Below are 25,670 nucleotides of genomic sequence, written 5' to 3'. Positions count from 1 at the left end.
AGTACTTTGCACTGATATTTATTGACTTTAATCTTGTTGAATTCAGACCAATTCTCCAATTTGTCAAGCTTCTTTTGAATTCTAATCTTGTCCTCCAAAATGCTTGTAAAGCCTCCCAGTTTGGAGTCATCTGCAAACTATATACATATACTCTCTACTCCATTATCTAAGTCACTAATAAAAGTACTACAGTACCAGACCTGAGGCTGATCTGAGACATCCCACTCGATACATCCTCTCAGTTTGACAGCAAAACATTGACAATTACTATGAGTACGGTCTTTCCACCTGTTGTGCACCCACTTTATAGTAATTTTATCTAGACCACATTTCCCCAGTTTTCTTGTGCGAGAGACATGTTATGACTGTGTCAAAAACCTTACTAATATCAAGCTATATCACTTCTATTGTTTCCCTCCTATCCACTAAGCTTGTAAACCTGTCAAAAAAAAGAAGGAAATTAGGCTGGTTTTGCATGATCTGTTCTGGACAAATCCATGCTGGCTACTTCTTATAACCACATTATCCTCCAGGTCCTTACAAACTGATTGTTTAATCATTTGTTCCAGTATCTTTCCAGATATTTAAGTTAGACTGACTGGTCTATAATTCCCTAGGTCTTCTGTTCCCCCTTTTAAAGATAGGTATTTGGCTTGCATTCCTTTCCCCTTATTGTTAATATTAATTGTGTTGAGTATCTGGTCACCATTAATCCTGTTTGTTTCAACATAAAACTTAAGAATGGTATTAATTTTAAACAGTAACATGTATGTCATCACACAAGCGTACCTAAAGGTTTGCCTCAATTGTACATAGTAAAAAGTTTCCACACCTTGTTTAATGAATGAACCAAAATATTTTTTGCTCCAATGTCCCTCAAGTCTCTTTCAGCATCATATTTCAGATCATTTGACACACTAAACCTGGATACAAAACAAAAAAAAAAGCATATAATCTGTAAAATTATTGAAGCAAAAGACTAAAAGAGCAACAATCCAAGATTTTTGTCCAAAAAAGCTTACACTAACTTTAAATACTGTAATAACTACAAAATTTACCATCACAAATCGTTAACTTACCATACAGCTCTTTTTCTACCCAACAGATAATTTTCATAGATTATTCCAGCTATGGTTCTTCCTTTTCCTACACCAGCACCGTCACCTATCAAGAATCCAGCTCTGTCTCCATTAGGCAGGAATGTTTCATGTTGCTGTGAAAGAAAACAAGTTTTCAAAAGTGCATCATTTATAGATTCCAGCAGGAACAGACAAGTTCACACTATCCCCTCCCCCCTTTCACAAGCTGATCCTGAAAGGCAATACTTAGTCCTTCAGTGGACCTTTGTATTCTGAAAATAAAGTATTTAAAAAATACTATAGTGCAACATACCTGAGCTGCATAAGTAATTGCTTCAAGTTGCAATGCCGACAGCCAACCATTATCAATACTTTCTTCAGATATTGATGTCTGATACCATACTTCAGGAGGGGTTACACTGGATAACGAACTTGTTTCGACTACTGGATCAGGATGACGTAGACCAATTTTTACTAGTTTGGGGGAAAAAAAACAGTAGTTCTAAACATAATTCAGAACAGTTTCACTCGTTACATTAGTTATTTCAGAAGTGGATAAAACCCCATAACAATTTCCAAGACTAGGTGTTTTTGATTCACGATTAAGGTTAAATGCAGGACAACTCTAAATTCCTATGCGCTTTTGAATCCAGCTTCTGCTCTTAATATATGAAATGGTGTCCCTTTAAGAAAAAGGAATGCATTAATCCACGATTTCATTAATGAAAGTAATTTAAAGGTGACCTGCGAAGCTTTTGAGTTTGTTCACTTTCAGCTTGTAAGACTCATGGTCCATGAAGATCCACTTCTGCTTTCTCAAAATCCCCTTTTAAGTTAAAACTAATGGCTCTGAGTTCTGCCTTCCCTCACAGAAAAGTCCCCTGAAGGACTTAAGCTCTGCTCTCTGACGACATCACTGCTGTTTTCATATCAAGAACATATAAATAGCTTTCCTCAACCAGTCTTTATTTACACATTGCTAGATTGTGTACGTGGTCAAACTATCTTATAGCACAGAGTGTGGGAAGAGAAAAGAGTCTGACTAGGAGCAGCTCAGATTAGTCAGTGATTAGCACACAGTTCCACTGGGTTTGTGATGTCACTAATCCACAAAAAAATGAAGTTACATGAACTGAGAGAAAAGGCACTTCCAAGACACACACTCCAAGGAATACAAGATCGAAAAAGAATTTTTAAAATGTTACGAGAACTTAAACTAATGCTGTCATATGAGGGCTCTTAGAAAAAATCCAAAAAGCTTTGCAGGTCACTTAAATAGACTTAATGTTCTCAAAAGTATTGTACCATTTGGTTACAAATAGCAGTTGAGACTACAGCAATGTCATCAATATGGGAGCTTACGGGCATTTGAAAACCAGTTTCTGTTTTGTGACATGTTGAATTGCTTAAACTAAACTCCTGTATTTCACTCATGTTGAGCTGTAATAAAAGATGAATAAAGATTTACAAACTTACATTCCTTGGGTTCCCACAAAATCTGTTACATACGTTTCAGTAAGGTAATACACTTAGGAGTGCAATTTTACATTAACTGCTCAGAAAAAGTGTCATATGTCTTTCCAACACACTGACCATAATGGGTGTAGCTCTTAAATCTTTTTATTCCAATGAGCGAACTCTTCAACTGAAAGCAGCAGTGAAAGCAAGAATAAAAGGAGAAGCCTTAGTAGCAGTGGGTTACTACAGTGCTGCTGAAAAGGACAAGGTTTACTTTTTTGGTAAGACCAGGGGAGGAAATTGGTGCCACATCCTGCTGTGGAAAAATAAAAGGCAACCAGGATGAAGTGACAGTGGAAAGCAAAACATTTTTTGGACGCATATGGAAAAGAACTATCAGTTTTAAAGTTACAACATGTGGTGAAATTCTATTGCTTGTGTATCTTGGAGTTCTACAGAGACAATCTTATTGGTAACTTTTGCCCTTAAAAGTATGAACATTTTAGTGGGGGGTCTGCCTTCAACAGATCTATATTTGTATGCAGTATGAACCAAGGGATTCAAACACTGCTTAAAATCATGCTGTAATTTTTTTTAAACCTGTTAGGAACACCATGAGCTATTAAAAGTTAAATTTTTAGCAATTTAATGTCATTATTTATGTTCTATTTACATGTCAGATTGGACAGTGAAACAAATCAATTAAGTCAGTTACTTCCATATTCTTAGTGCTGCAAAGTTTAAGTATACATCTGCAGAGTAATGCTCATTTGTTTTAAAGATAATTTATTTCTGAAATAAGATAAACTGTGGAAATACTTTTACTAATCTTTGGTTCTATAACAGCTGCTAAAAAAAATAAAATTTAGGCCATGCACTTAAATTACATACACGTAAACACTTCCCCAGCCATGCTTAGATTGAGGCTAGTGACTGCTCAGTAATCAAGTTACTGAAATGCTGTACTTGGCCAATAAGACAAAGCCCCCTAATATGAAGACAACAGTTCAGGCCTGAGCAGTCAGGAACAACTGTTTATTTTAAAATTATGTGCATAGATGGACACAATTCTAAAGACCATGGGCAAGCCAAAGTTTTGGCTTACCAACTATGTTATTGTAAAAACTTACCATTGTTCATGAACTACTGACAGAAAGTTAAACCAAAAAAGTATCAGACCTGTCCAAGGCCAAGTTCAAATATCTTAGCCTCTTTCAAAAGTTGACCGTTGCAGAAGGCGGCAATTTTCTCCACAAAGAGCAAAATCTGGTCCCCTTTTAGTTATTTGATTTTGATGCATTATAAAGCATTACTATTCTCTCTCTACATATTCTGTTAGGAATTTGGGCATTAAACCATTTAAAAAGCTTCAGTTTTTGGATGCAACCAGAGAGTCATACATTTTATTGGCATATACTCTGCATATGTCTCTGCATGACCCATTTCTTCTTCATCCTCCTCCTCAGGTTCCTCTTCCTCTTTTATTACTGGCACTTTCTACAATACAAATATATCTGCATTAGTCAAATAATATATTGCTGATGTTCAACATCCTAGAAGTGTACAGGAACATTGAGTGGAAGCTAGAATACAGACATTGACATTAGTAGTGTTTTCATAATAGTGCATTACCTGAACCAGAGAGCAATAGGAACATCAATTACAAGATTCCAGAAGGCTTCAACAGCCATATTCTTTTTGTAGGGACTCCCTTCACAGACAGTGGCATTCCACTGGATGCCAGTATCACTGGAAAGTCAGTTAAATGATACTAGCATAGGAAATGTGAGCCAAAAAAATTAAAATCTGCAAAGTAGCGTGAGCACTGCAACTAAGCCAGTGGACCAAATGTTTTATAAAGTTTTTAAAGCTGACTTTATGTACCAGTTGGTATAAATTTTAATTGAACTTCAATTATCCAAATGTAATGAGAACCAATGGGAAGCTATTTGTTTGCCTTGCCATGAATTCAAAACTTCAGGGCATAAGTCTACATAACCAGGGACACACAGGGGACATAACTCATGTTTAGATAAAGGGGTGCTAAAAAGGAGTACAATTTTATTTTACTGCAGTCAGTCAGTGTGCCACGGATTAAATGTAGGTTCACAGACGTGCATTTGAGAGTGTATCTCAACATATACACCTGTAAAGTAACTTAGAAAGGAAAAGACCTTCAAGTAAATATTTTTGTGAAATCTGTTGCAGATTTCCATTGGTTAAAGATTCAAATGACTTTGAAGTATTGGACAGTATGCATATGTAATGCACCCACCACTGTGGTGCCCAATATTACTCACCAAGAGATGACAATAGCCCATTATCATCCCGTGGCCTAGGCTACTATACAACAGATGCCTGAAGCACTTTTTTTTTTTTAAAGCAGAAAAGAAACATCCTCCATCCCTGAAGACAAAACCCTTCAGCATCAGATAGCTCTTTTAATATTAAAGATCTAGACAGCTTCCAGGTGCCATACTGGAGATCACACACTAGACTCATTTGAATCTAGTTCCCATTAAAGTACGATTTAAGCGCGTTTCAATGGTATCAGTGCTAGTTATTCACTAAACACCCAGCATATCAATGGGAGAAGAAACGGAGTCTTATGGTCATACAACCCAAGGCTGGTCCAATTTGCTGCAGAAACATTAAAAGCCCCAAACTGTGGAGAGCTGTGTATCTGGCTGCATGGAAGGGAAATTTATACAGAGGAAGTTTCCAAAAGCAGAGTGAGAGAGCTGCACATCAGCTTCGGTCAGGTAGGATTACCCATCAGCATGCACAGTGGGTTCTTGTGAAAGATGCCTGACCTTCATATGACTCCCACCCTAGCTCACATGGAAACTGCTCTGGAGATATGGTCTGCCTGGACCAACCACTCCACAACTACTGCAGCCAGGGAAAATTCTCCTTCAGAATCAGATGTGCTAAGTGGTTATGGAAACCTAGGAAACTTACAGGAGCAACTGCTGAAACTAGATAAAGACAGTTGGGACCATTTATATATAAAACTCATTTAAGAAACTATATCCATTCATTCTTACTACTCACCATAGTAGGTGAATAACTTCTCATTTTTACATCATTTACCCATATTCTTGTTACTTCTTTTGTAGATGCCTCCTTCTTTACAGCACCATTGCTTAGATCAGCTACAAGAAAAATTACATTTTACAGAAATTAATAATTTTCCTTACATTTTCTCTGTTGTATTGATTTACACATCACACAGTCAAGGTAGCTGGAAATGAAGATCTGAAATCTTTGATAGTACACTGACTTCCTCAAGAACAATAGCCAAATATATTTATCTATAGAACTCGGAATGTGCCTGAAATTAGTCCTGTTGCCTCCTTCTGAGGGAGCCACATGTACTTAAATCTTTAGTTTAACCAGTACCATCGTATCTGAGAGAGATGCGTGAGTCTATTAAATGTAACTTAAAGAGAAGACACCTTCACCAAATCCCTATATAGGCCATTTAATAGTGAGAGCTAAGGCAGTTTAATAGGAAACCACAAACCCAGTTTTATCGAGAGATGTGATCTTACCTGGTTTGGTGGTGTTTACCACCTTTGGAGACACTACAATTATTTCTGCAAGAAAGTTAACATGTTGGACTGAATTGTTTTAAATGCTACAAATGGACAACAAGACATTTGTTCACTTTCCTCCCTTTAGAATTTAATGGTGATGAGAGTCACAGTACAGATCTAAGACAAATAGTTATACAAGGATGGATACAGTGAATGTTTTAGTTAAGGAGCTATCTTTCAAGCTTCCAGTATGTGAAAGCAAAAGTATAAGTTAAATGTAAGACTTGCAGAGGTTACTTTTGTAAGAAGAGTTAAATAAAAATACAAAAAGCTAAAAATTGTATATTATATACTAAGACAGCATTTAAATGCTCTGTTGTAAAGCGTCATTCTTCCAAGTTCTATTAAGCGTTTCTGCAAAGATGTCATCAGGGAAGAGAAAAAAAGAGTCTGCTTTCTGTAGACCCTGGGCTGTTTTAAAAAAAAACCTTCCCTTTCATAGGACAGCTGAATTATACGTTCAGCAGTTGTGTGTTACAAAACCAATGTCACCTTCCCGAATTTGGAATATCATCCAGATATTCCATAATATCTTCCATCAGGTATACAGCCTTCCATTAAGCACAAATGAGATAAGGGAACCGAGTTAAAGCTTTATAGCATCACTGACTTGTTTTTCCGGATTAAGCACCTCAACCTTTAGCTAGTTTTAGTCACCTATAATCTTGGTGGAGACTGGGAAAACAGTTGGAACAAAGATGGGACATGCGACTGTGTTCCTGTTCTAGTCTTCACAGCCAGCCTCATCTATACTATATCCTACTTGTTTATTTTTTTAAAAAATAAAGAAATTCTCAAGCTACTGAAAGTTATATTGGACTCAACTCTACTTCAGCAACTGACAAAATACATCAAGAAGTTACTACTATATTGGAGACAATGACATGCCCTGTAAAAAGACTAGGCACATAATCATTACGCTAAGGCAACAAAAATTCTCCCTCTGATTCCATGTTAATGTTTAAAGGGGTGCATTGTGAACTTGAAAGTTAAAATTTCAGGTACCACATGTCAGGAGTTTCTTTATTTTTTAAGTCCTTATTTGCCTGTATGGAAAGATCAACACAATAGGGAAAGTTCTCTACATAGTGAAAGAAAACTGTGAAACTATCTATACCCAAAGTGCTGCTTAAAGTAAACTAATTATAAATGGTTTTGGAAGTCTTCTATGTGGGGGTAGGGGGTGGGTGCGTGCGTACACACACACACGACTTGCAAAAACTTCCGCAGTACGGCATCAACTATATTTAAGGTGAAGCTGGTAGCTAAGTTTCTGGGCTTGATCCTGCCACAGGATCTCAGATGTTTATACATATTAGATCTCCCAATATTTGTAACTTACCATTTAACTATTCCTGTAACAATTTCCCCCTAAATATGGAGTATTGGAGAAGCACTAAATTGTCTATAAAAAGATTAGCCACCACCCACAATAGATTTTAACATTACAACACAAAAGAGGGGGTTTTTTTTGTTTTGTTTTTTGGTTTTTTTTAAGTGCACAAATTTCTGTTTATTCCCTCCCCAATGGATGCTTTAGAGAAACATGGCTAGAAGTCAAAAATACTAGCTTGCTCTAAAGTTCTTTTTGGGAAGGAGAGAGAAAGGGTTGTGACTATCATTTAAGGACAATACTCCCCTAGCACGCGTGCACACACAAGATTAGACAATGGCATAGGTTCAAATAATGCAACTTCAACAAGATTAACAAATTGCTATATACAAAACATTACTAACGTCAGTCATTTACCAGCTTCCTATTTAAAAATTTATCTTCAGTTTGTCTCAATTCTTAAAAGGACATATCAAAGGGTTCTTGAGTTTTTAAAAATTCAGTCATTTTGTGCCGCTTCCAACTTCTCAACATTCCAAAAATAAAGTATGGAGTCCAACATATGCCAGGTTTTCTAGGCTCAATTTTAATGTTACTGTGCTATTCTATTCTCTTACTCCATGGAGAGCCAAAAAGACCACCATCAAGATCTCTTTATTAGATTATTTCAGTATCACATTTCTGAAACAAAATGCACATGATGAAGGGGAAAGAACCACTTACTAGCTGCTGTTGCAACTGGCTGGGCAATGTTCGGAGGTGGCTTCAATTTCATTAGTTCATTAAGACTATTGTTTTTGAGCAGATCTTTCAGCTGGACCTGGTCCTTTGAAGGTGCAGTGGTCAAGGCATTGCGTACTGCTGGTGCTGCAACCGATGGTCGAGTCGTTGTGCTGGTCTGAATGATTTTTGCTACAGTGATGGTCTGCCTAGTAGTTGTCACAGGTGTGGTTTTTGTCATTACTATTGTAGTCCCCAAAGTTGGAAGCTGATTTATTTGATTCAGCACAAAGGTTGTGGTTGATGGTGGCTGCTAGAAAAGAAAAACAAAAATGTGAGATTTTCCTGTTTTGGAAATATCATGATGATTCTCAAAAGTGACAATACTCGGAAAGCAAAACTTCTGTTATATGCCTTTCAGCTAGAGGACAGGAGGTATCAATTTAAGCAGTGTGAGGGGTTTTTTTGTTCTTAAGTTGGTGGACTGTCAATATTATCTTTCCATAGCACAACCAACGGATGATAGAATGCCATTTTATCTCAGGATGTGGAAGCCTGAGAAAGAAGCTTCTTCCAAAATGCATGAGTGTTGCTTCATGGGAGGATCCAGATTCACAGGTTTCTTTTCCAAAGAGAAGAGGAAAGAACAGGTAAGAAAAAAGGATTTCACCGTTCAGACACAAAGTACATCCGCTGTGTGGAGAAGCTTGGGTTGTAAAGAAATCTTACACACTGCACAACATGGTTTTACCATTAGTTTATAAATCAACTAATGTCTATTTTAGAACTCCTTTTTCTGTGGAGATTCTTTGTTAACCCTACCCTCAAGATATTGATCTACTTCTACTTTATGTTATCTTTAGAAAAATAAAGATTATCTTGTTCATAACTTCTATGTTAACTGATATTCCGCATAATACATCCAGAATTCTCAGTCTCCCAATTTAGGATAATATATGGTACCTAAAAGCATCAGGTTTAATGGCATCCTTATTCTAAATGTACTCATAAGAAATGAAACTGGGCTCTTCCTTAAACAATTTTTCCCTTTAAATCTGGCTTGATCTAACACATGGCATCTCTTACACATCAGGCCAACCCTTCAAAAGTGAGTGTTACTGAAAAAGCAGGGAAAGAATTTTTATCTGTATTACAAACTATACTGAAGAGATGGCTAAGAGCCAACAATTTTTAGGCCTTCCTCACTTTTTCACTTCACTATTTTACACATACAAAACTCTAAACATGTCAGCTCTTACCCTGACATTTAACAGTGCTGGAGTAGATACAGTCTCTGGTTCTTGTTTAACAGCAACTGTTGCCTCAGTCTCCAAGCCTAGTTCTAATGCACTAAGTGGCACTGACTAGAGAGAAAGAAAGCAAGCACGATCAGGTACTAGTTTTAGTAGGAAAAAAAGAATGAAAACCTTTACTACTATCCCCGCCCCCCCATTTTAAAACTAATGACCAACTTTGCCTGTTAATAATCCTGGTTTCATTAGAAATCAAGATGGTAGCACACCAAGCCATTGACTTTGCCCCCAAAATTGATTCAAGCATAAAGCCTTTCCAGTTAACGGCTGCGAAAACTGAGCGAGTTTTGCAATTTCATTTCTGTTGACAGACTATTGTTTTCCGGTCCATGTCCAAAAATGTGTTCCATTCTTGGGGTGTGTAAGCTGTCCTAGAGATTAAATCAATTCTCTCTCTTGCTTCGAAGGAGAGAAAAGCCACCCAAGACATATCAATGGAAGTTCTATGTGTGGATACATGACATTGTGGCCCTAGAAAGTATATATAACTCATATTAATACAAGTTCAGTCAATAACGTACATAATTTTGATTTCTAAAATACATATTTAAGACAGGTGATTACCATCTCAATTTTTTCCATACACAAGCCCAGCATAGCAATGAAAACATACAACAATTCCATTCTTTCACAACCGTTAACAAAAAAAAGTCTATGATTCTATATTATGCAATATTGGTTAATTTTAAAAAGCTCTCATTTTTAACCTGCTGAACAGCTGGCGCTGGTGCTGGGGTTGCAAGGCCCATGTCCGCAGGGTCAATATCAAATAGATCATTTGGACTGATTCCACTCTCACTCAAAGCAGCAAGCAACAGATCTTGTCCTGGCTCCACCATCTCTAAAACAAAAATAAATAAGACCACAAGTTACAATTGTAATCATTGTTTATCCTGCAAAACCTTTAGCATTTTATATTTCTTTATCTGATTTCTAAGGGCACAGTCAAATTAGTCAGTCACTTTCATAAAACAAGTTTCAGGATCTAAATGTGCCCAGAGTCTCTTGACAATGCCTGTGGTTTTGTGCTCAATTTTTCAAAATTAAAAAATATTTCTCACTTACGTACAAGATCTACATAAAAAGGGGATCCAATGAAAACCTAACTATTCACAAGATGCTATCAAATGCATAAAGTAAACAAAGTTTAAAAAGCTTTCTTCTAGCCTTTGTCTTGGTAATTGTAGGAGTTTCAAGTAATACTAGTAGGCAAAAGTGGTGAGATGGAAGTGCCATTTATGTTGTGTCCCTTTAAGAACAGCCCCTAAAGCACATTGCCTAAGCAGGGAGAAGTACTTAGCTAGTAGTTAAAAATAATTGGTTTGTTTAGCCTATAACAATTCAGTACCTGCTTAATGAGACAAGAATTTAGGAAAAGTCCGTTAAAATTAAGTAGTTCTAGAAATACTTGTTTTATATTAAACTAAAAATCTTTTAGTTTTTGTACCATAAATGAATTTGAGATAATTTTTCACATAGTGAGCAGGATAGATGGTCAACTGCTGTATTTAATGTATTAAGTCAGCATTGGGACACTCAGAGCAAAAGGTAGGCCATGGGCTTTTCATGTATAGGATAGCTGTTAAAATTAAAAAGAAAAGGAGGACTTGTGGCACCTTAGAGACTAACCAATTTATTTGAGCATAAGCTTTCGTGAGCTACAGCTCACTTCATCGCTCACAAAAGCTTATGCTCAAATAAATTGGTTAGTCTCTAAGGTGCCACAAATACTCCTTTTCTTTTTCCGAATACAGACTAACACAGCTGTTACTCTGAAACCTGTTAAAATTAAGTTTTAATACTGTCTTGGAGTAAATTAAGAAGTCAAATATTCCATGTTTTTGGGGGAGAGGGGAAGCCCAGTTATTACAAATCATAATACAAATATCCGCTTTTATTCCACAAAGGGACTCAGTTTTTGCTCAAACATTACAGTTACTCACTTTTCTGTATAGCCTTGCTTGAATTCCTAGAGTTTACTCACTGTTGACTACAGGTGTCTGCACTCTGTGTAGATGAACTCTGTTTAGCTGTAAGCATAGAAAAGGACAAAACATTCAGCATTGTTTCAGAAACATGGTTTTATCCAAAGTTTTCAAAACAATGCTAAGCAGTTTATCCTTGTCTGCACTCATAGCTAAGATATGTTCAACACTTGGTTATCAGCACCTACACTGCTGACAATTGCCAGAACAGGTAACAAACAAAGCTCAAAGATCCAAAATTCTTGTGCTCCCTAGTTCTAGACTGCCCATTGTTGAGGAGATACCTGCTCTCTTCTAGTAATAGAAGAGGTACTGGCAAAGATTGAGGTGTCAAAAGAAAAACATGCTGGAACGGATAATGTAAATTCAGTAAATCAGTTTAAGAATGAAGTTAGTAGCTATTACCATAGTGTCTAGGAGCCCTAGTCAAGGATAAGGACCCCACTGCTAGATGCTGTACAAACAGAACAAAAAGATGGCCCTCAAGAGACAACAGATGGACACATATGGGGGAGCACAAGGAAACAATGAGGAAATGTTGGTCAATACGACAGGCAGTGATTTCACCACACCAACAGCCTGTTAATTTTTTTTGTAGCATCATGGCAAAAGAGAGCTTTAGGGGGGTTTTGGAGTTGCATAATGAGATGGCTTTGTAGATTTTTACAGGGAAACTTCCCAAGCAAATGGGCAGCATGGGGGAAGACAGGAATGTGCTTGTTTGAAAATATAACAAGTAGACAAGCAGAAGCTGGCACTGACAGCTCAACAGCAAATGAGATAATAGGTAGGATGGGGACTGACTGACAGGCCTTGGAAGTAAAAAGAAAAGGAGTACTTGTGGCACCTTAGAGACTAACCAATTTATTTGAGCATAAGCTTTCGTGAGCTACAGCTCTGGGCCTTGGAAGTGAATACAAGTAGCTTATGTTTGATACGATCGAGAAAGAGAAGCCAGTGGAGGAATCTGAAGAGGGGGTGACGCTGGATTGGATTGTAAAAGCCAAAAAGAAGGATGTTGCAGTCAGTAATCAAGATGCGAGCTGAGAGCTTACTTGATAGTTTTAATTGTAGGGATGAAGATGAAAAGCTGCATCTTAGAGATGTTATGCAGAAAAAAAAAAGACAAGACTTAGACACGGCCAAGATGTGAGGACAGAGAGAGCCCCAAATCGAAGAGGACACATCCAGATTTAACTGTCAGTAAAACATATAATCCCATTAAAGCCAGATATTATATCAAAGTATTATAGGGTAACAAATATTGTACTTTTTTCTTTAAGGCATTCAGAGTGACCTTACTTCTGTACTTGGTTGAATTAAATATAAGATACCTAGAACATCATGATGAGGAGATCTAGTTGCACTGCTGCTTCCTCAAAGAAAAACCATCTCACTAGTCTTTTAGAATTATCTGAATAAGTCAATAAACAAATAAAAGAAAAAGGTGACAATTTAAACTTTCATAAGGCCTTTGACCATCCCCCAAAAGAGGCTACTAAAAAAACTAGTCAGTTGAGAAACTGGATTAAGGCAAAAATCAAAGTAGGAAAAAATGATTAATTTTCATCCTGAGAAAAGGTTAACAGTGGGATGCCACAAGGTTCCAGACTGGAACTGGCAGTGATCGGTACATTTATAAATTAACTGGAAAAGGGTGGGAGTAGCAAGACAACAAAATTTGCAGAAGACATGGTTTAGTCAATACTGGAGAAGTTCCAGGAACTTCAGAAAGAACTTCATAGTGGAAGTAGTAGTTCTATGTGGACATATGCAAAGTAATGCAGATTATTCCCTTCAATGTGAAGTACGCACATGCTTTTCTGAATTGATAGTTTACTTAGAACCCAGTAAAGAAACCTGCATATCACTGTTACTAGCTCAATGTGCTAGCTCAGACTTTTGCTCAATGTGGCCAAAAGAGCACACAGTGTAAAGGTGAATGGGGAGAGACTAAATGAGGAAATCATAATGGAATTCTACAAATCAACAAGATGTCCCCACCTGGAATACTGTGTTTAGTTTTGGTCACCCCATCTCTATCAGGAGATGGCGGAAATAAAGTAAAAGCTTAGAGACAGGTGACTAGAATGATTAAGCACAGGGAAAATCTCATGAAAGGCAACGGAAAAGATTGGGACTGTCTATCAAAGTGGAGTTGAGTGAGGGGGCATGATAAAAGTATGCAAAAACAATGAATGGGGTGAACACAAGTTTTCAATCTATCTTCTCCCATAATATAGCAATAAGGGGTGATTTAGAGAACAGAGATGGGACAAATCCAAAACTGGGGTGAAAAAAGACTTTCCTACAAAAGGGACAATTAGTCTGTGGAACTCAAAGCAAGACACTTAAAAGTTTAGCGTATATATTAAGAATATCCCGGGTTATAAATATTAACAAACAAGAGATAAATACTCATGCTTGAGTATAAGCCAACAACTAAAAGGGGTAGGAAGAAGCTTTCCGTGGGGGCAAGTTATCTCATACCTGCCTACTGCAGGGTCTACAAAGGATGACCACTAGTTGGAACTAGTATAGCAATTCATATGTTCCTACAACAGTGGCTCTCAAACTTTTTTACGGGTGACCCCTTTCACATAGCAAGCCTCTGAGCGCGACCCCCCCTTATAAATTAAAAACACTTTTTTATACATTTAACACCATTATAAATGCTGGAGGCAAAGCGAGGTTTGGGGTGGAGGTTGACAGCTCGCAACCCCCAGTTTGAGAACCCCTGTCCTAGAATAACCAAGTTTAGTTTTATACTCACCCTTATATAATTTAAGCACTCCAGCTGTATGATCACAATAATCTCCAGAAGACATCCCAATTGCCACTCTCCCTCATATAAGTCCCTCCACTTTTAAATTCCCTTAAAAAATATCTATTGCTAACAATTTAGATTAAATAAAAGAACTGCAACGGTTTACTTGCATAGCATTCAGTTTGGATGACTCTGGACTAGTTAGTTTCAGGAATCTGGTTTCTGAATAATCTGAACAAAGCTATAGTGTTCTGGTTGCAAACACTAGGGGAATACTGAACTCCTGACACTGTCACTGAAGTTAAAAACATTCAATAAATAATAGCTAATCTTATGTTTTGTGAAACTTAACCCACATAACTAAGCCCAACATATAAGTTTCAACTACTCAGTTTTGCTTTAATTTAGAATCCAAAAACAAACAACAGAAGTACATCAGAAAAAAAGCTACATCTTAATACCTTATTGTTTATATTCTTACATTCAGGTAGTCAAACCTAAAACTAAGCTAATCAAGTCAAGATACAACTCCATAATTTTTTCAAAGTATAAGGCTTTTTAGTTAGCATAAGCAAAAGTTACTTTATCAAAAGCCGCTATTTCTTGCATCCCGAGATCCCCACAAAAGTTGCTTTAAAAAGAGTTGACAATATTACAAGCTGTTCCCTAAAATTCTCATTGTTGAATTTTTTTTTAAAGTCATCTGTAAACTGTCCCAATACTACTAAGCAACAAGACCCAACCTGTTAGAAGAGTCACAAAAAAAGCTGAAGTACAAAACAAAAAATTGTTATACAACTAATAGATACCTTGACAGCAACGGTACAACTCACTTTTTCTAGAAAGCAGAAAGAAAAATCCAAGTTACTGTCATAACAAAAAAGATGGTACAAAAATGGCTCAGAACACATTTTGTATGATGCCACTACAAAGCTATTTTTTCAAGGTAAAAGAGATTAACATTATGTATTACATAAACCCATTTCTTCTCAAATCACGCAAAATAAGCTTCTGATTTAAGAACAAAACACAACTGCCAATATTCTCAATGCCGTTTTTATTACGGCATGTATCCGTGCCAACCTGCCAATCTTTGTCTCGCACCTTCCCTGTTTTAGCCCTGGTGGAAAGTGCAAAAGCAGCAGCATAAATCTAAAATATTCAGAAACAGATGTCCAGCCTACTTTTTTCCCCAAAAGGAAAGAAGGGTGGTAATAACTTCAAGCCCAGAAAGATTTTCCGTTTTAAAAAAAGCCCCCCTCCAGGTCACACAACACTAAATATACCATGACATTTTTAGAACTTCTCTATTCATAAATTGCATTTAACTGTGTGTTTGCAATTGCCACAGTCAGTCAATCTGCAGTGGCTTCCACCAAACCCTCCAAGCCACTGGCTAATATGTAAAGAATTGATACCTATGGCATAGCCCCTGTGAACCTAATGTCTCACACCATGTGGAATGCTAAAAACCCAAGGTAACACATCTTATTGTCAAGAGTGCTAAAAGCCTTTGCTCACCCTTTACCACTAAAATCCTTGCTGTAGCTTCCATGCAAACATTTTCCCTCTCCACCTCCAGTTGCTACCATACACTGCAAAAAAAAAAATGCAATAAACCATACACAACATAAAAATGCAACGAGCAGTCTAAATAAAACAGGTTTCAGAGTAACAGCCGTGTTAGTCTGTATTCGCAAAAAGAAAAGGAGTACTCGTGGCACCTTAAAGACTAACCAATTTATTTGAGCATAAGCTTTCATGAGCTACAGCTCACTTCATCAGATGCATGCTCAAATAAATTGGTTAGTCTCTAAGGTGTCACAAGTACTCCTTTTCTTTTTCCTAAATAAAACAGTGAAAGATAAATCAGGTTTGTAAATTTGTCAGATACTTTTAAACTGTTTCCCTTTACATTTCAACTGATTAGCACAGTGGTTTTCAAAAACTTTTTTTTCCTGGCAACCCAGTTGAAGAAAATTGTTGATGCCCGCTTCTCAACAAAGCTGGGGATGAGGAGGTTTGGGGTGCGGGGGTGCTGGCTCTGGGGTGGGGCCAGGGATGAGCGGTTTAGGGTGCAGGAGAGGGCTCTGGGTTGGGGGGGGGGCCTCAGGGCGGGGGACTGGGGTGCAGGCTAACCTCAGGCAGCTCTCAGTTAGCAGCGTGGTATCAGAACAGGTGGGGACTAGCCTGCCTTAGCCAGGCAGCACCACCGACAGGACTTTTAACAGCCTGGTCGGTGGTGCTCACCAGAACTGCCGTGACCCATTGCCTTACATTCCGTGACCCAGTACTGGGTCACGACCCGCAGTTTGAAAACCACTAGCTTAGCCCATTCTTTAACAGGATCCATGACCTTCTAAGAATGTATCTATTTCAGAAAAAACTTTTTAACAGATGTAACGTCCCCCTCAAATAAAAAGGTTGGGATCTTATATATATATATTTTTTTTAAATTCATAGTGACTGAAAAAGGTGCTGCCTCTCTTCTCAACAAAGTTTAAGAGCATTTCCTTGTTAAGTGATTACTCTCCTTAGCAACCTTTGTGGTGTTCTGTCAGAGTGAACTGGACCTCGAGGCTCATTCGTTAATCGTTACTGTTTGTGGCATTCAATCCCAACATTGATCCCAGTTGGTCGCAAGGACCCTTGAGCACTTTGCTCACTATTCACACAACTATTAACGAACAGGTTCCTCTCACTAAAGGGTCAGCGACCCTCAGCCTCCTAACCTTGCCCACAAACACGTGTTCAGGGCATAAACTTCCGGGTTGGGTTAGAATTGGCTGCGTAATTGCGTCCCATAAACTACTTTTGTTTTCAGACCTCCAGCACCTTAAGAATTCCCTGAACAACAGCATTAAGCTTACGGAGATGAAAGGAGGTCCTATAAAAAGAACATTTAAAGCCAGTGAAGCACCAAGGACCAAACATCTTTTCCAGCTAGTCTTCTCCCATCACTAGAGAGGCTCTATTTGTAACAATTAGCATTCTCCCTCTCCACCTCCAATTATTACCATACACGGCATAGTAATCTGTCCTGAGATAATTTCTTACATTACCCCAAGTGATCTGAAATGCCTTGTCAAAAAATAAGATCACAGTAAAATTTACTTGAGATTATTAGCAAGGATTCTGCTAGGACGACAAGACATACAGAACTCAAACTGGAAAAAGCACTGGTCTCACAAGCTCTGCCTCCTTCAGAAACCAAAATGAGATGCCACACATATTAAACTGTGCAGATATTCAAAACATCACCATACAAGATCTGATGGATTCCTTAGGCTTGGCTCCTCTGCAATGGGTTCAGATATCCCCAGGCAAGTCTGGAATAAGGCAAAGGAAAAATAGGCACACGCCTAGCACTCTGGCTCTTAGTGTCGTGCAATGACATCAGAATCTAAGTTTTCAATTTAAAAAAATATATATATTACTAGTCATCATAGCTGCAAAGAAAATCCTGAAAGCAACCCAAGTTTAGTTAATACAGCAATGTCTGCTCAAGCCTGCAGACAGCCTCCAGCACAGGGAGGAGCCACCTTTCCAGAAAAAAAAGCAATCCCCAACCATGGAGGAGGAGAAGCTCAGATGTGTCACTGGATGGGGGAAAAAATTGGTGTCCCCCTCCCAAGCAACATTTAATTGTTGAGTCAAAAAGAAATTAGTGCCTCAGACTGTGCAGATTTTCATCCCTCTCCTTTCTTTCCTTACATGCAGTTATCATCATGACCATGTTTAAATTGTAATTGGGAATTTAAGTTAGCACCTCCATTGAAATGAATGAGTCAGTTCACAGTTCTCAATAACAATTGTTCCCTAAGAGCTAGATACTTGGAAAAAAACAAACAAACAAAAAAAAACACCTTGAAAAGTAAGATTCTGGAGAATGAGAGTGTCTCCAATAAAGTATTGGGGGTCACCAACCTCTCTCTACTTCAGTCCAGAAGACAGTACTAGTATAGACTGAGTTACGCAAGACAGTTCTTTTCAATTATCTGTCTGCCCCTGGAACCCTCCTCAAGCACCTACAGTTAATGTCAATCTCTCACACCATTTTAGCACCAGATGAGAAAAGAACTTATTCTAGAAAACAAGGGATAGATTGTGGGAAGGAAGAAGGTGGGAGAGATATATCCTATTTTCATTTTTCAGAAGTGTCATTTTTAGATTCAGGTAAATTTATGGCCCTTTCAGCATGCAGTGTACCTCTGAAACCAGTCAATACGAATACTGTATCATAACACAATATACACCATTGTATACATACATCAATTTCCATCAGGCAGATCAAGCCCCAAAAATCTAGAAGTAATAAAAAAAGTTGTGAAACTTTAATAGTTTCATTTTTAAAAAAAGTAAATGAAAATTGTTGAAGTCTAAACATCTATAAAAACTTTAAATACTGTCCCACTGTATTAGTTAATGAAAACTAAGCGAAACTTATTAAGCAACATAAAATGCAATGAGTAGCCTAAAAACAGTGAAAAATAAATAAGATTTGTAAATTTGTCATATAATTTTAAACTGTATCCCTTTACACTTCAACTGATTAGCCCATTCTTTAAACACCATACATGACCTGCTAAGAATGTATCTATTTCAGAGAGAACTTTTAAACAGACGTAACCTCCCCCTCAAATAAAAAGGCTGGGATATCATCTTTTTTTAAAAAAATTCATAGTGACTGAAAAAGACAAGGCCTCTCTTCTCAATAAAGTTTAGGAGCATTTCCTTGTTAAGTGATTACTCTCCCCAGCAACCTTTGTGGTGTGCTGTCAGAGTTAACCGGACCTTGAGGCTCATTCGTTAATCGTTACTGTTTGTGGCATTCAATCCCAACACTGATCCCAGTTGATTGCAGGGACCCTTGAGCACTTTGCTCGCTATTCACACAAACGTTAACGAACAGATTCCTCTCACTAAAGGGTCAGCGACCCTCAGCCTCCTAACCTTGCCCACAAACACGTGTTCAGGACATAAACTTCCGGGTTGGGTTAGAATTGGCTGCGTAATTGCGTCCCATAAACTACTTTTGTTTTCAGATCTCCAACACCTTAAGAATTCCCTTAACAACAGCATTAAGTTTACAGAGATCGTAGGAGGTTCTACAAATACAATATTTAAAGCCAGTGAAGCACCAAAGGCCAAACCTCTTTTAAAGCTAGTCTTCTCCCGTCGCTAGGGAGTCTCTATTTGCAACAATTAACCAAGCGATTAAGTAGACACAAACGACAGTGGTTAGAAATATTAGATAATGAGGCGATTTTGCTTAACCAACCAGAAAACGGGGGGGGGGGAGGAGGGACTCGCCCCGCCACGTTATAAGGGCCACAAGTTTTCTCTGCCGTTATCCACCGGATCCTACAAGACAATTTCAATAAACCCAGGAGCTGAAACTTCGCCGTACAGATACGTGCGACCAGCCAACGGCAGGAAAGTTCGCTCTCTTCTGGGGCAGTGACCCCCGCAGGTGTAACGTGTCAGCCGGCCCCACACCGCCTAGCCAACCCCCATCCCCCCACGCTGCAGCGATTAGCGCCCTCCACTCAACAAGACTTCAGAAGGGTATGGGGCGTGGGGGGCACGTCTCTGCCGGCAAGGGGACACTCTGGGGGAGGCAGTCACTGCGGGGCCGGCTGCTCGGGTTGGGGGGTCACGCTTAGAGGAAGGGGCTGCACGGGCGATCGACATCCCCCTGCCCACCGAGTCCCCACCTCCAGACAATGCCCATGCACCGGCCGCCCCCCACCCCGCGTGGCTCTCGCCAAGGGCCTCCTACCCGCACTGTCTGGGGCCAGAGTGGGGCAGGCCGTGGGACAATGCCTGGCCCCGCTTGGTGCGTGGCTGCCCAGACCGGGAGCTGAGGGGGGGGGATCCCCGCGACTGCCGCGGCCCCGTCGAGCAGGGACCGCCTGAGGCGGCCGGGGAGCCCCCCCGCCCGCGGCGTCGGGCAAGAAGGCAGGGCAGGACTCACTCGCTCTCGATCCCTCCACGGCCGCTCCTGGAAGTATCCGCCGCCAGCCCCGCCGTCCGACGCTTTCTAACTCACCGCCGCCATGTTTGCCCGCCCTGCCTCCCCTCTCATGGAGGAGGGGCCTAGGGCCGGCGCCGCCGCCGCAACACGTGACCTCACCGCTTGGCGCCCCTCCTCCCGCCGGACGCCGCGCGCCACATCCACGGGACACCAGTATGTCGCGTCGCGGCTGGGCGCGCGCTCTGCACCACCTGACTTCTTCTCACTGCCCCTCCCATCAGAGGAGTGGCCATCTCTTCTTCTCCCCGCGTTCTCTCCCATCACGTGACGCGGTGCCTTTAGCGTCCGTGGGTTGAGGGTGAAGGAAGAAATTCCTGGACCGCTCGACGGAGCTCCCCGACCGCCCTGGGGCCCGACTTCTTCTGTCGGGACTAGCCCATGGTAGTTGCCGTAGACGAGAATATCAGTGCAGGCCCAGTTTTCGGTGGGTGGGGGAGGGGAGAGCGAGAAGTCGGCTGCTGGGAGTCACGTGATCCCGTACGCTGGCGGTCGTTGGCGTGCGTGCGTACGCAAGACGGGAGGCGCCGTCGTCTTCTGCGCGTGGCACGATGGGAGAAGGGTCTGAACCAGAGCCATGGTGATGAGGTCACGGTTGTAGGGTTACGCGCGTGCGCAAGGTTTAGCGTCAGTGAGGACGAGCGCAGGCGCGGGCTCGCCCCGCTTGCTGCGTCTTCTTCCGCCGGGTCCTGGGCTCGTGCGCCTCACAGGTTCCTTGCCTGGGCGGCCTTGAGTGCTGCGGCGGCCGGGCCTGGCAGAGCTGCGGCGGGGCGACAGTCCCTGAGCGGGCCTGCGGGTGCAGCCTGCTAAGCTGCAGAGGCGGCGCTGGCCCGCTGGGGGCCCTGCACAGGAATATTTGCCCCCCACCCACCCACACTCAAATAGCGAATAGCCCTCCCCCGTTGAGCTGCTCAGGGCCCTCACCAGCTGCTTAGTCTGCTTATAGCAGGTGCTGCTAAACTGAGGAGGCGAGAGGTGCGTGGGACAGTGGGCAGTCGGCTGCCTTCCCGTGCCCCTCCCTGCCAGTTGCTATTCTTGCAGCCTCTGCTCCTGCTTGGCACATGCCTGGCACCATGCATGTCCAGTGAACACTAAATCGGTGCAAGTTAGGCCCCTCTTCGGTACCCACCCCATGGCTAAGGGGTACCATTGATTATGTGGTTACTAAACCAGGCCTCTCGTGTATTCTTTAGGTGCATAACACCTCGTGTTAGGTGCTCTTTACCTCTAGAGGCATAAAACTTTCAGCAGTCGAGTAGGGTCTGTGACAAGATCCTACTGAACTACTTCCCAACACTGAGATCACCTGAACTACAGACTTCCTGGCTTAAGTCCACAGTTCTCGCTGCTGTTTTTTTCTCTTAGGAAGTGTCTTCTCATGAATTGGAGGACTCCTGCCCAGCTCAAGGGCTCTGCGATGACAGCCGTCTCTGCTACTCCATCACGGACCTTAAGAGCCTGCACTGTAAAAAAAAAAAAAAATAAATAAAAACTATAGGCTTGGTGCATTAAGTTTTCTCTACAGACAGCGACAAGCCTGATGCATAAAATAGTCTACATAAACTACAAAGAGCCCAGTATGCTTGAAAACTTTATGTGCTAACATGTCGTTTTATGACATCTTTATTTTAGTTTTCAGGGCTCCTTTTATTTAAAAAAAAGTAGGCACCACAAAGCTTTGTTACCTTACAGGTAAGATTGCTACAATGAATAATGATGTTTATCCAAATTATGAAACAAAAATATTGTAATTTAAACTTTGAACATTTAAGAAGGATGCAAGTTATTTATCTTTAATGTGAACTGAGGAGCCATAAAATATATTGTTAAAATCTTTATATAGGCATTGGTATAAAATGACTAAAAATATTCAGTGATGCTCGCTCCTTCATTATATGTAGGTATTCCATTTTTACACAATAGAAATGAGAATAAAAAGGATGAAAATGACTAGTTAGGGTAAATTGTATAAATATTAATCTTACACTTCACACATTTGATTAGCTACATTACTGATATGAAAAAAATCATTTTACCCATTCCAAAAATAACCTTAACTCTGACCACAAGACATACTTTTAAACTTTCAGCATAAACAGCACTTAATTTTATAGTTAAAGTTATCCATATATTAGTGTTATGTCTTATGTATTGCAGCTTGTTATAAAATTTATTAAGCTTCACATTTGAACAGAAAATATTATGTATGTGCAATATGACTGAGTTAACATTGCTTAACTTTTGCATATTGAAAATTGTATGTGATAAGGTAATGAAAGACTGAATATTAGTTTATATTATTAAGATTGCATGTTTGTCCCTGGCAGATGCAATATTAATAGTGTATTAATAAAGTTTCAAGCATTTGTTTTCCTAGGGAGTTTTATAAAAGTATCTCTAATGCTCAGCATCTTTGGAGATCAGGAACTCAGGAGCAGAGCTCCACAGGCCTGACACTCTATTTCTGCAGAGCTACAAATCTCTGCAGGCTGATGCTTAGGTCCTGCAGAGCACTTAAATTCTGCAGAGCCAGAGCATCTCTGTAGGGTATAAGTGGGGTGTAAATTAGATCAATCTAGTTACCATGCTTGAAGTAAGGCAGATCAGGCTTATCACTTAGGCCTCAAACATTTAGGGGGAAGGAAATCTGGCCAGAGGTGACAGGAATGTGTAAAATGCAGCTACCTAATGCCTGACTATTGCCTCTTAACCACTTTGAATAAAAGCATACTTAACTAGCTGTGCACAGTCTATGTGCACCATATGTAACATTAAGTGCACCTGTGTAAATGTAAAAATTTCTGCCATGAAATATAAAATGTTTTAATGCTGTTGTATAATTCCTGCATTCAAGCCCTGATTCAGAAAGATACATAGGCTCCTGTCAGTCTGCAAGGAGTAATGGATGTGCTTAACTTTATGCGCTGTGAGTAGACTGGAATGGAACTACTTGCCGTATGTAAAATTAAGCACATGCATAAGTCTTGGCAGGACTGGGTCCTTCATCATGTACCTAACTTTAAGATACTCCTGTGCTTAAGTATCTTGCTGAATTGGGCCACATTGGGTACTGGTATTTAAATGCCTAAATCCCATTGAAATCAATGGGAGTTAGGCACCCAAACACCTTTAAGGATTTGGGCCTGACACTTTTCATTTTCAGCAGCTGCTGTCCTGGATGCTGTCAACCATTTCCCACCCCCGTCCCCCAATATAGGAAATGTAATTAGTCATATCCTGCTATTATAATTAAAATGTTAACTAGTAATATATGGTCTTCTATCAAATCATTCTACATAACGTAACATCACACTGCCAGGCTTTTATTGGTCAGGCATTATTTTTTCCATCACTACATTTTTTTTTTTATAAGTGAGTGAGTTATCTTTAGGGGTGAGACTGATGGATTGTTGAGTCAACACTTCATCTTGTAAGGAAATACTTGTGTAAAATTTATGAAAAGTGCTTATCTATAAATGTGATGCCTGCTAGATAAGTCAAAGAATACATAATAAGAACTAACACAATCAGTTGCAAATGTGTGAGTTGATTAGAAGGGAAAAATGTGTTTTAATTCAGCACTGCTAAAAGATCAGAACTTTAAAACACAAATCTATATTAAAAGCTTATTTTGTGCTGAAGAGTTTCACACTAAGTGCTTTCTTCCCTTTTTAAGCAAATCTAATGTTTTGCCTTAACTTTGCCCACATAAAATGTATTAATAGTCATCTGCAGTGTTTTTTTGTGGCTGCTATTACAAATACTAAAAGAGATTATGCTTAGGTGACTGGGTTTTGAAGCTGGCACTAGTAACAACCATGGTGCTCTCTATGGAGACTGAGTAAACGAACAACTCCCATGTGTGCTAAGTGCGCTGAATCATGGTGACTGGCTGCAACAGACAAACCGACTCCTTGGGGTTATAAACTCATGCATGATGAAATACAATTACCCCCATATTAGCCTTTTCATCTCTGTCTTTTCTCTTAGTTCTCATTAGGGAGCTAGTGTTTTTTGTCATTTAATAGTGGTGATAAAACATACCAAAAAAATTGTACCTACACTGTCCAGAGCAGCAGTCTGTTTTAGATTACACTGTTTTCTGTGTTGTTCTGGAGATGATGGTTACTTAGTTTGTTTTTGCCCCCTAGTGGCTGCCCGTGGACCCACAATTTCAAATTCAAATTTTATTTTCACAGAAAACTTTTTAAAATGTCCAAGATTTGACTTTACAAGAAAAAAGTTAAATACAGACAAGCTAATGTGTTGATCTCATCACCAAAGCAACTTGAAACTTTAGGTATAGCAACCTCAAATTGGCTTAGGGAGAGATTAGTTAAAGGTGATCTGTAAAACTTTGTTTCTCTGAAGTGTAGAAAGAGGGCCTGCATTTTTAAGACTTTTTTTTCTTACTTGTTCTGTACATAGGAATCTGAACTATTGTCTTCCCTGTTTTTCCTGGAGAATCAATTGGAGGTCTCATTGAAGGGGAAGTGGGTGAAGGGAGATGAATTTTAACAAATACATTCACTTTCCTAAATGTTCATTAGGCATTGCAGTTAAATAGTTGTTAACAAAAGGAAGAGTTTTGAAGTCTGACTAAAATCCCTTTCCTCCTCCATTGCTTTCATTCTCTTGGCTCTTATCATGACATCGCTTAACTAGTGTGCCAGGCTAAACAGGAACTGAAATTCTAATGGTAAAAAATTATCAGGAAAAACCCCTTTTATAATTAAACAAACAACCAACCAACAAACAAAAAAAAGTTCAGGCCTTCTTTATACTGTACATCATAAAGAGGCACCAAAGTACACAGGCCCAATTTGCTTTTTCCAATGTAGGTCACCTTTAACCAAAAAAAAGAGTGCAAGGATACCCCCCTGCATGGATCCGAGTGTTGGATAGTGATTTTCCAACCCTAACCTTCACTTTCTGTTTGGAGGTTTGGCATGGGGGCGTTAATCTCATGGTATAAGCAGCAGCAGAACTGAGAGCAGCATCAAGAGCAGTCAGGCTCAGGCACTGTCCCAGCCTATGAAATGTCTACCTTATAGATTTTTGCATTGGTGTACTACACCAGCGCAACCCTCTTGTATAGATTCACTGCACCAGTGGAAAAAGAGAGCTTGCAACATTTGTGCAAAAATCCCTGAAGTAGACAAGCCTACAAATGTAAAAAGGGGTTTACGGTGTTTTCATGCAAATGTGTAGAATCCACCCTCTATGATGTTGCTCCGTTTGGCTGTCTGACATTCTATTACATTTTTTGTTACATATTTTGTAGGGTGTAAAATACTACTGATAATTTACTATTCTACTTGAAGGTCAGAACTGTGTCCCAGATAGTATAGTGGAACTGCAGGAGGTGCTTCAAAGCACTGT

At 39.7% G+C, this 25,670-nt stretch overlaps 1 protein-coding gene and 1 long non-coding RNA gene across 8 annotated transcripts in view; one reads left to right on the top strand and one right to left on the bottom strand.

Annotated features, from left to right (window-relative positions):
* The window catches only part of SBNO1 (strawberry notch homolog 1), a 42,579-nt gene extending 22,228 nt beyond the window's left edge, over window positions 1-20,351 (bottom strand). The window contains exons 1-10 of one of the 7 annotated variants that reach the window (XM_084649529.1): window positions 20,232-20,332; window positions 11,446-11,532; window positions 10,210-10,343; window positions 9,449-9,553; window positions 8,193-8,502; window positions 5,592-5,692; window positions 3,938-4,034; window positions 1,393-1,553; window positions 1,080-1,213; window positions 833-923 (exon numbers count right to left, since the gene is read on the bottom strand). In XM_084649529.1, coding sequence (XP_084505655.1) covers window positions 833-923; window positions 1,080-1,213; window positions 1,393-1,553; window positions 3,938-4,034; window positions 5,592-5,692; window positions 8,193-8,502; window positions 9,449-9,553; window positions 10,210-10,341 — 1,131 coding nt within the window. In that variant the 5' untranslated portion in view covers window positions 10,342-10,343; window positions 11,446-11,532; window positions 20,232-20,332. Of the gene's footprint in view, window positions 1-832; window positions 924-1,079; window positions 1,214-1,392; window positions 1,554-3,937; window positions 4,035-5,591; window positions 5,693-8,192; window positions 8,503-9,448; window positions 9,554-10,209; window positions 10,344-11,445; window positions 11,533-15,063; window positions 15,083-17,520; window positions 17,584-20,231 lie in introns of those variants that run through there. The other 6 variants (XM_084649528.1, XM_084649527.1, XM_084649523.1 and 3 more) reach the window with 6 other exon arrangements.
* A 72-nt stretch (window positions 20,352-20,423) lies between these two features.
* On the top strand, window positions 20,424-21,783 carry LOC311531806. The gene is made up of 2 exons (XR_014714281.1): window positions 20,424-20,672; window positions 21,654-21,783. It is a non-coding gene; the product is annotated as an uncharacterized lncRNA (long non-coding RNA).
* The last annotated feature ends 3,887 nt before the right edge of the window (window positions 21,784-25,670 follow it).

The sequence above is a fragment of the Lepidochelys olivacea genome, assembly GCF_965140295.1.
Source record: "Lepidochelys olivacea isolate rLepOli2 genome assembly, chromosome: 15".
NCBI lineage: Eukaryota > Metazoa > Chordata > Testudines > Cheloniidae > Lepidochelys > Lepidochelys olivacea.
Note: the sequence above shows the minus strand (reverse complement) of the source record. Positions and strands in the feature narration are given on the sequence as shown.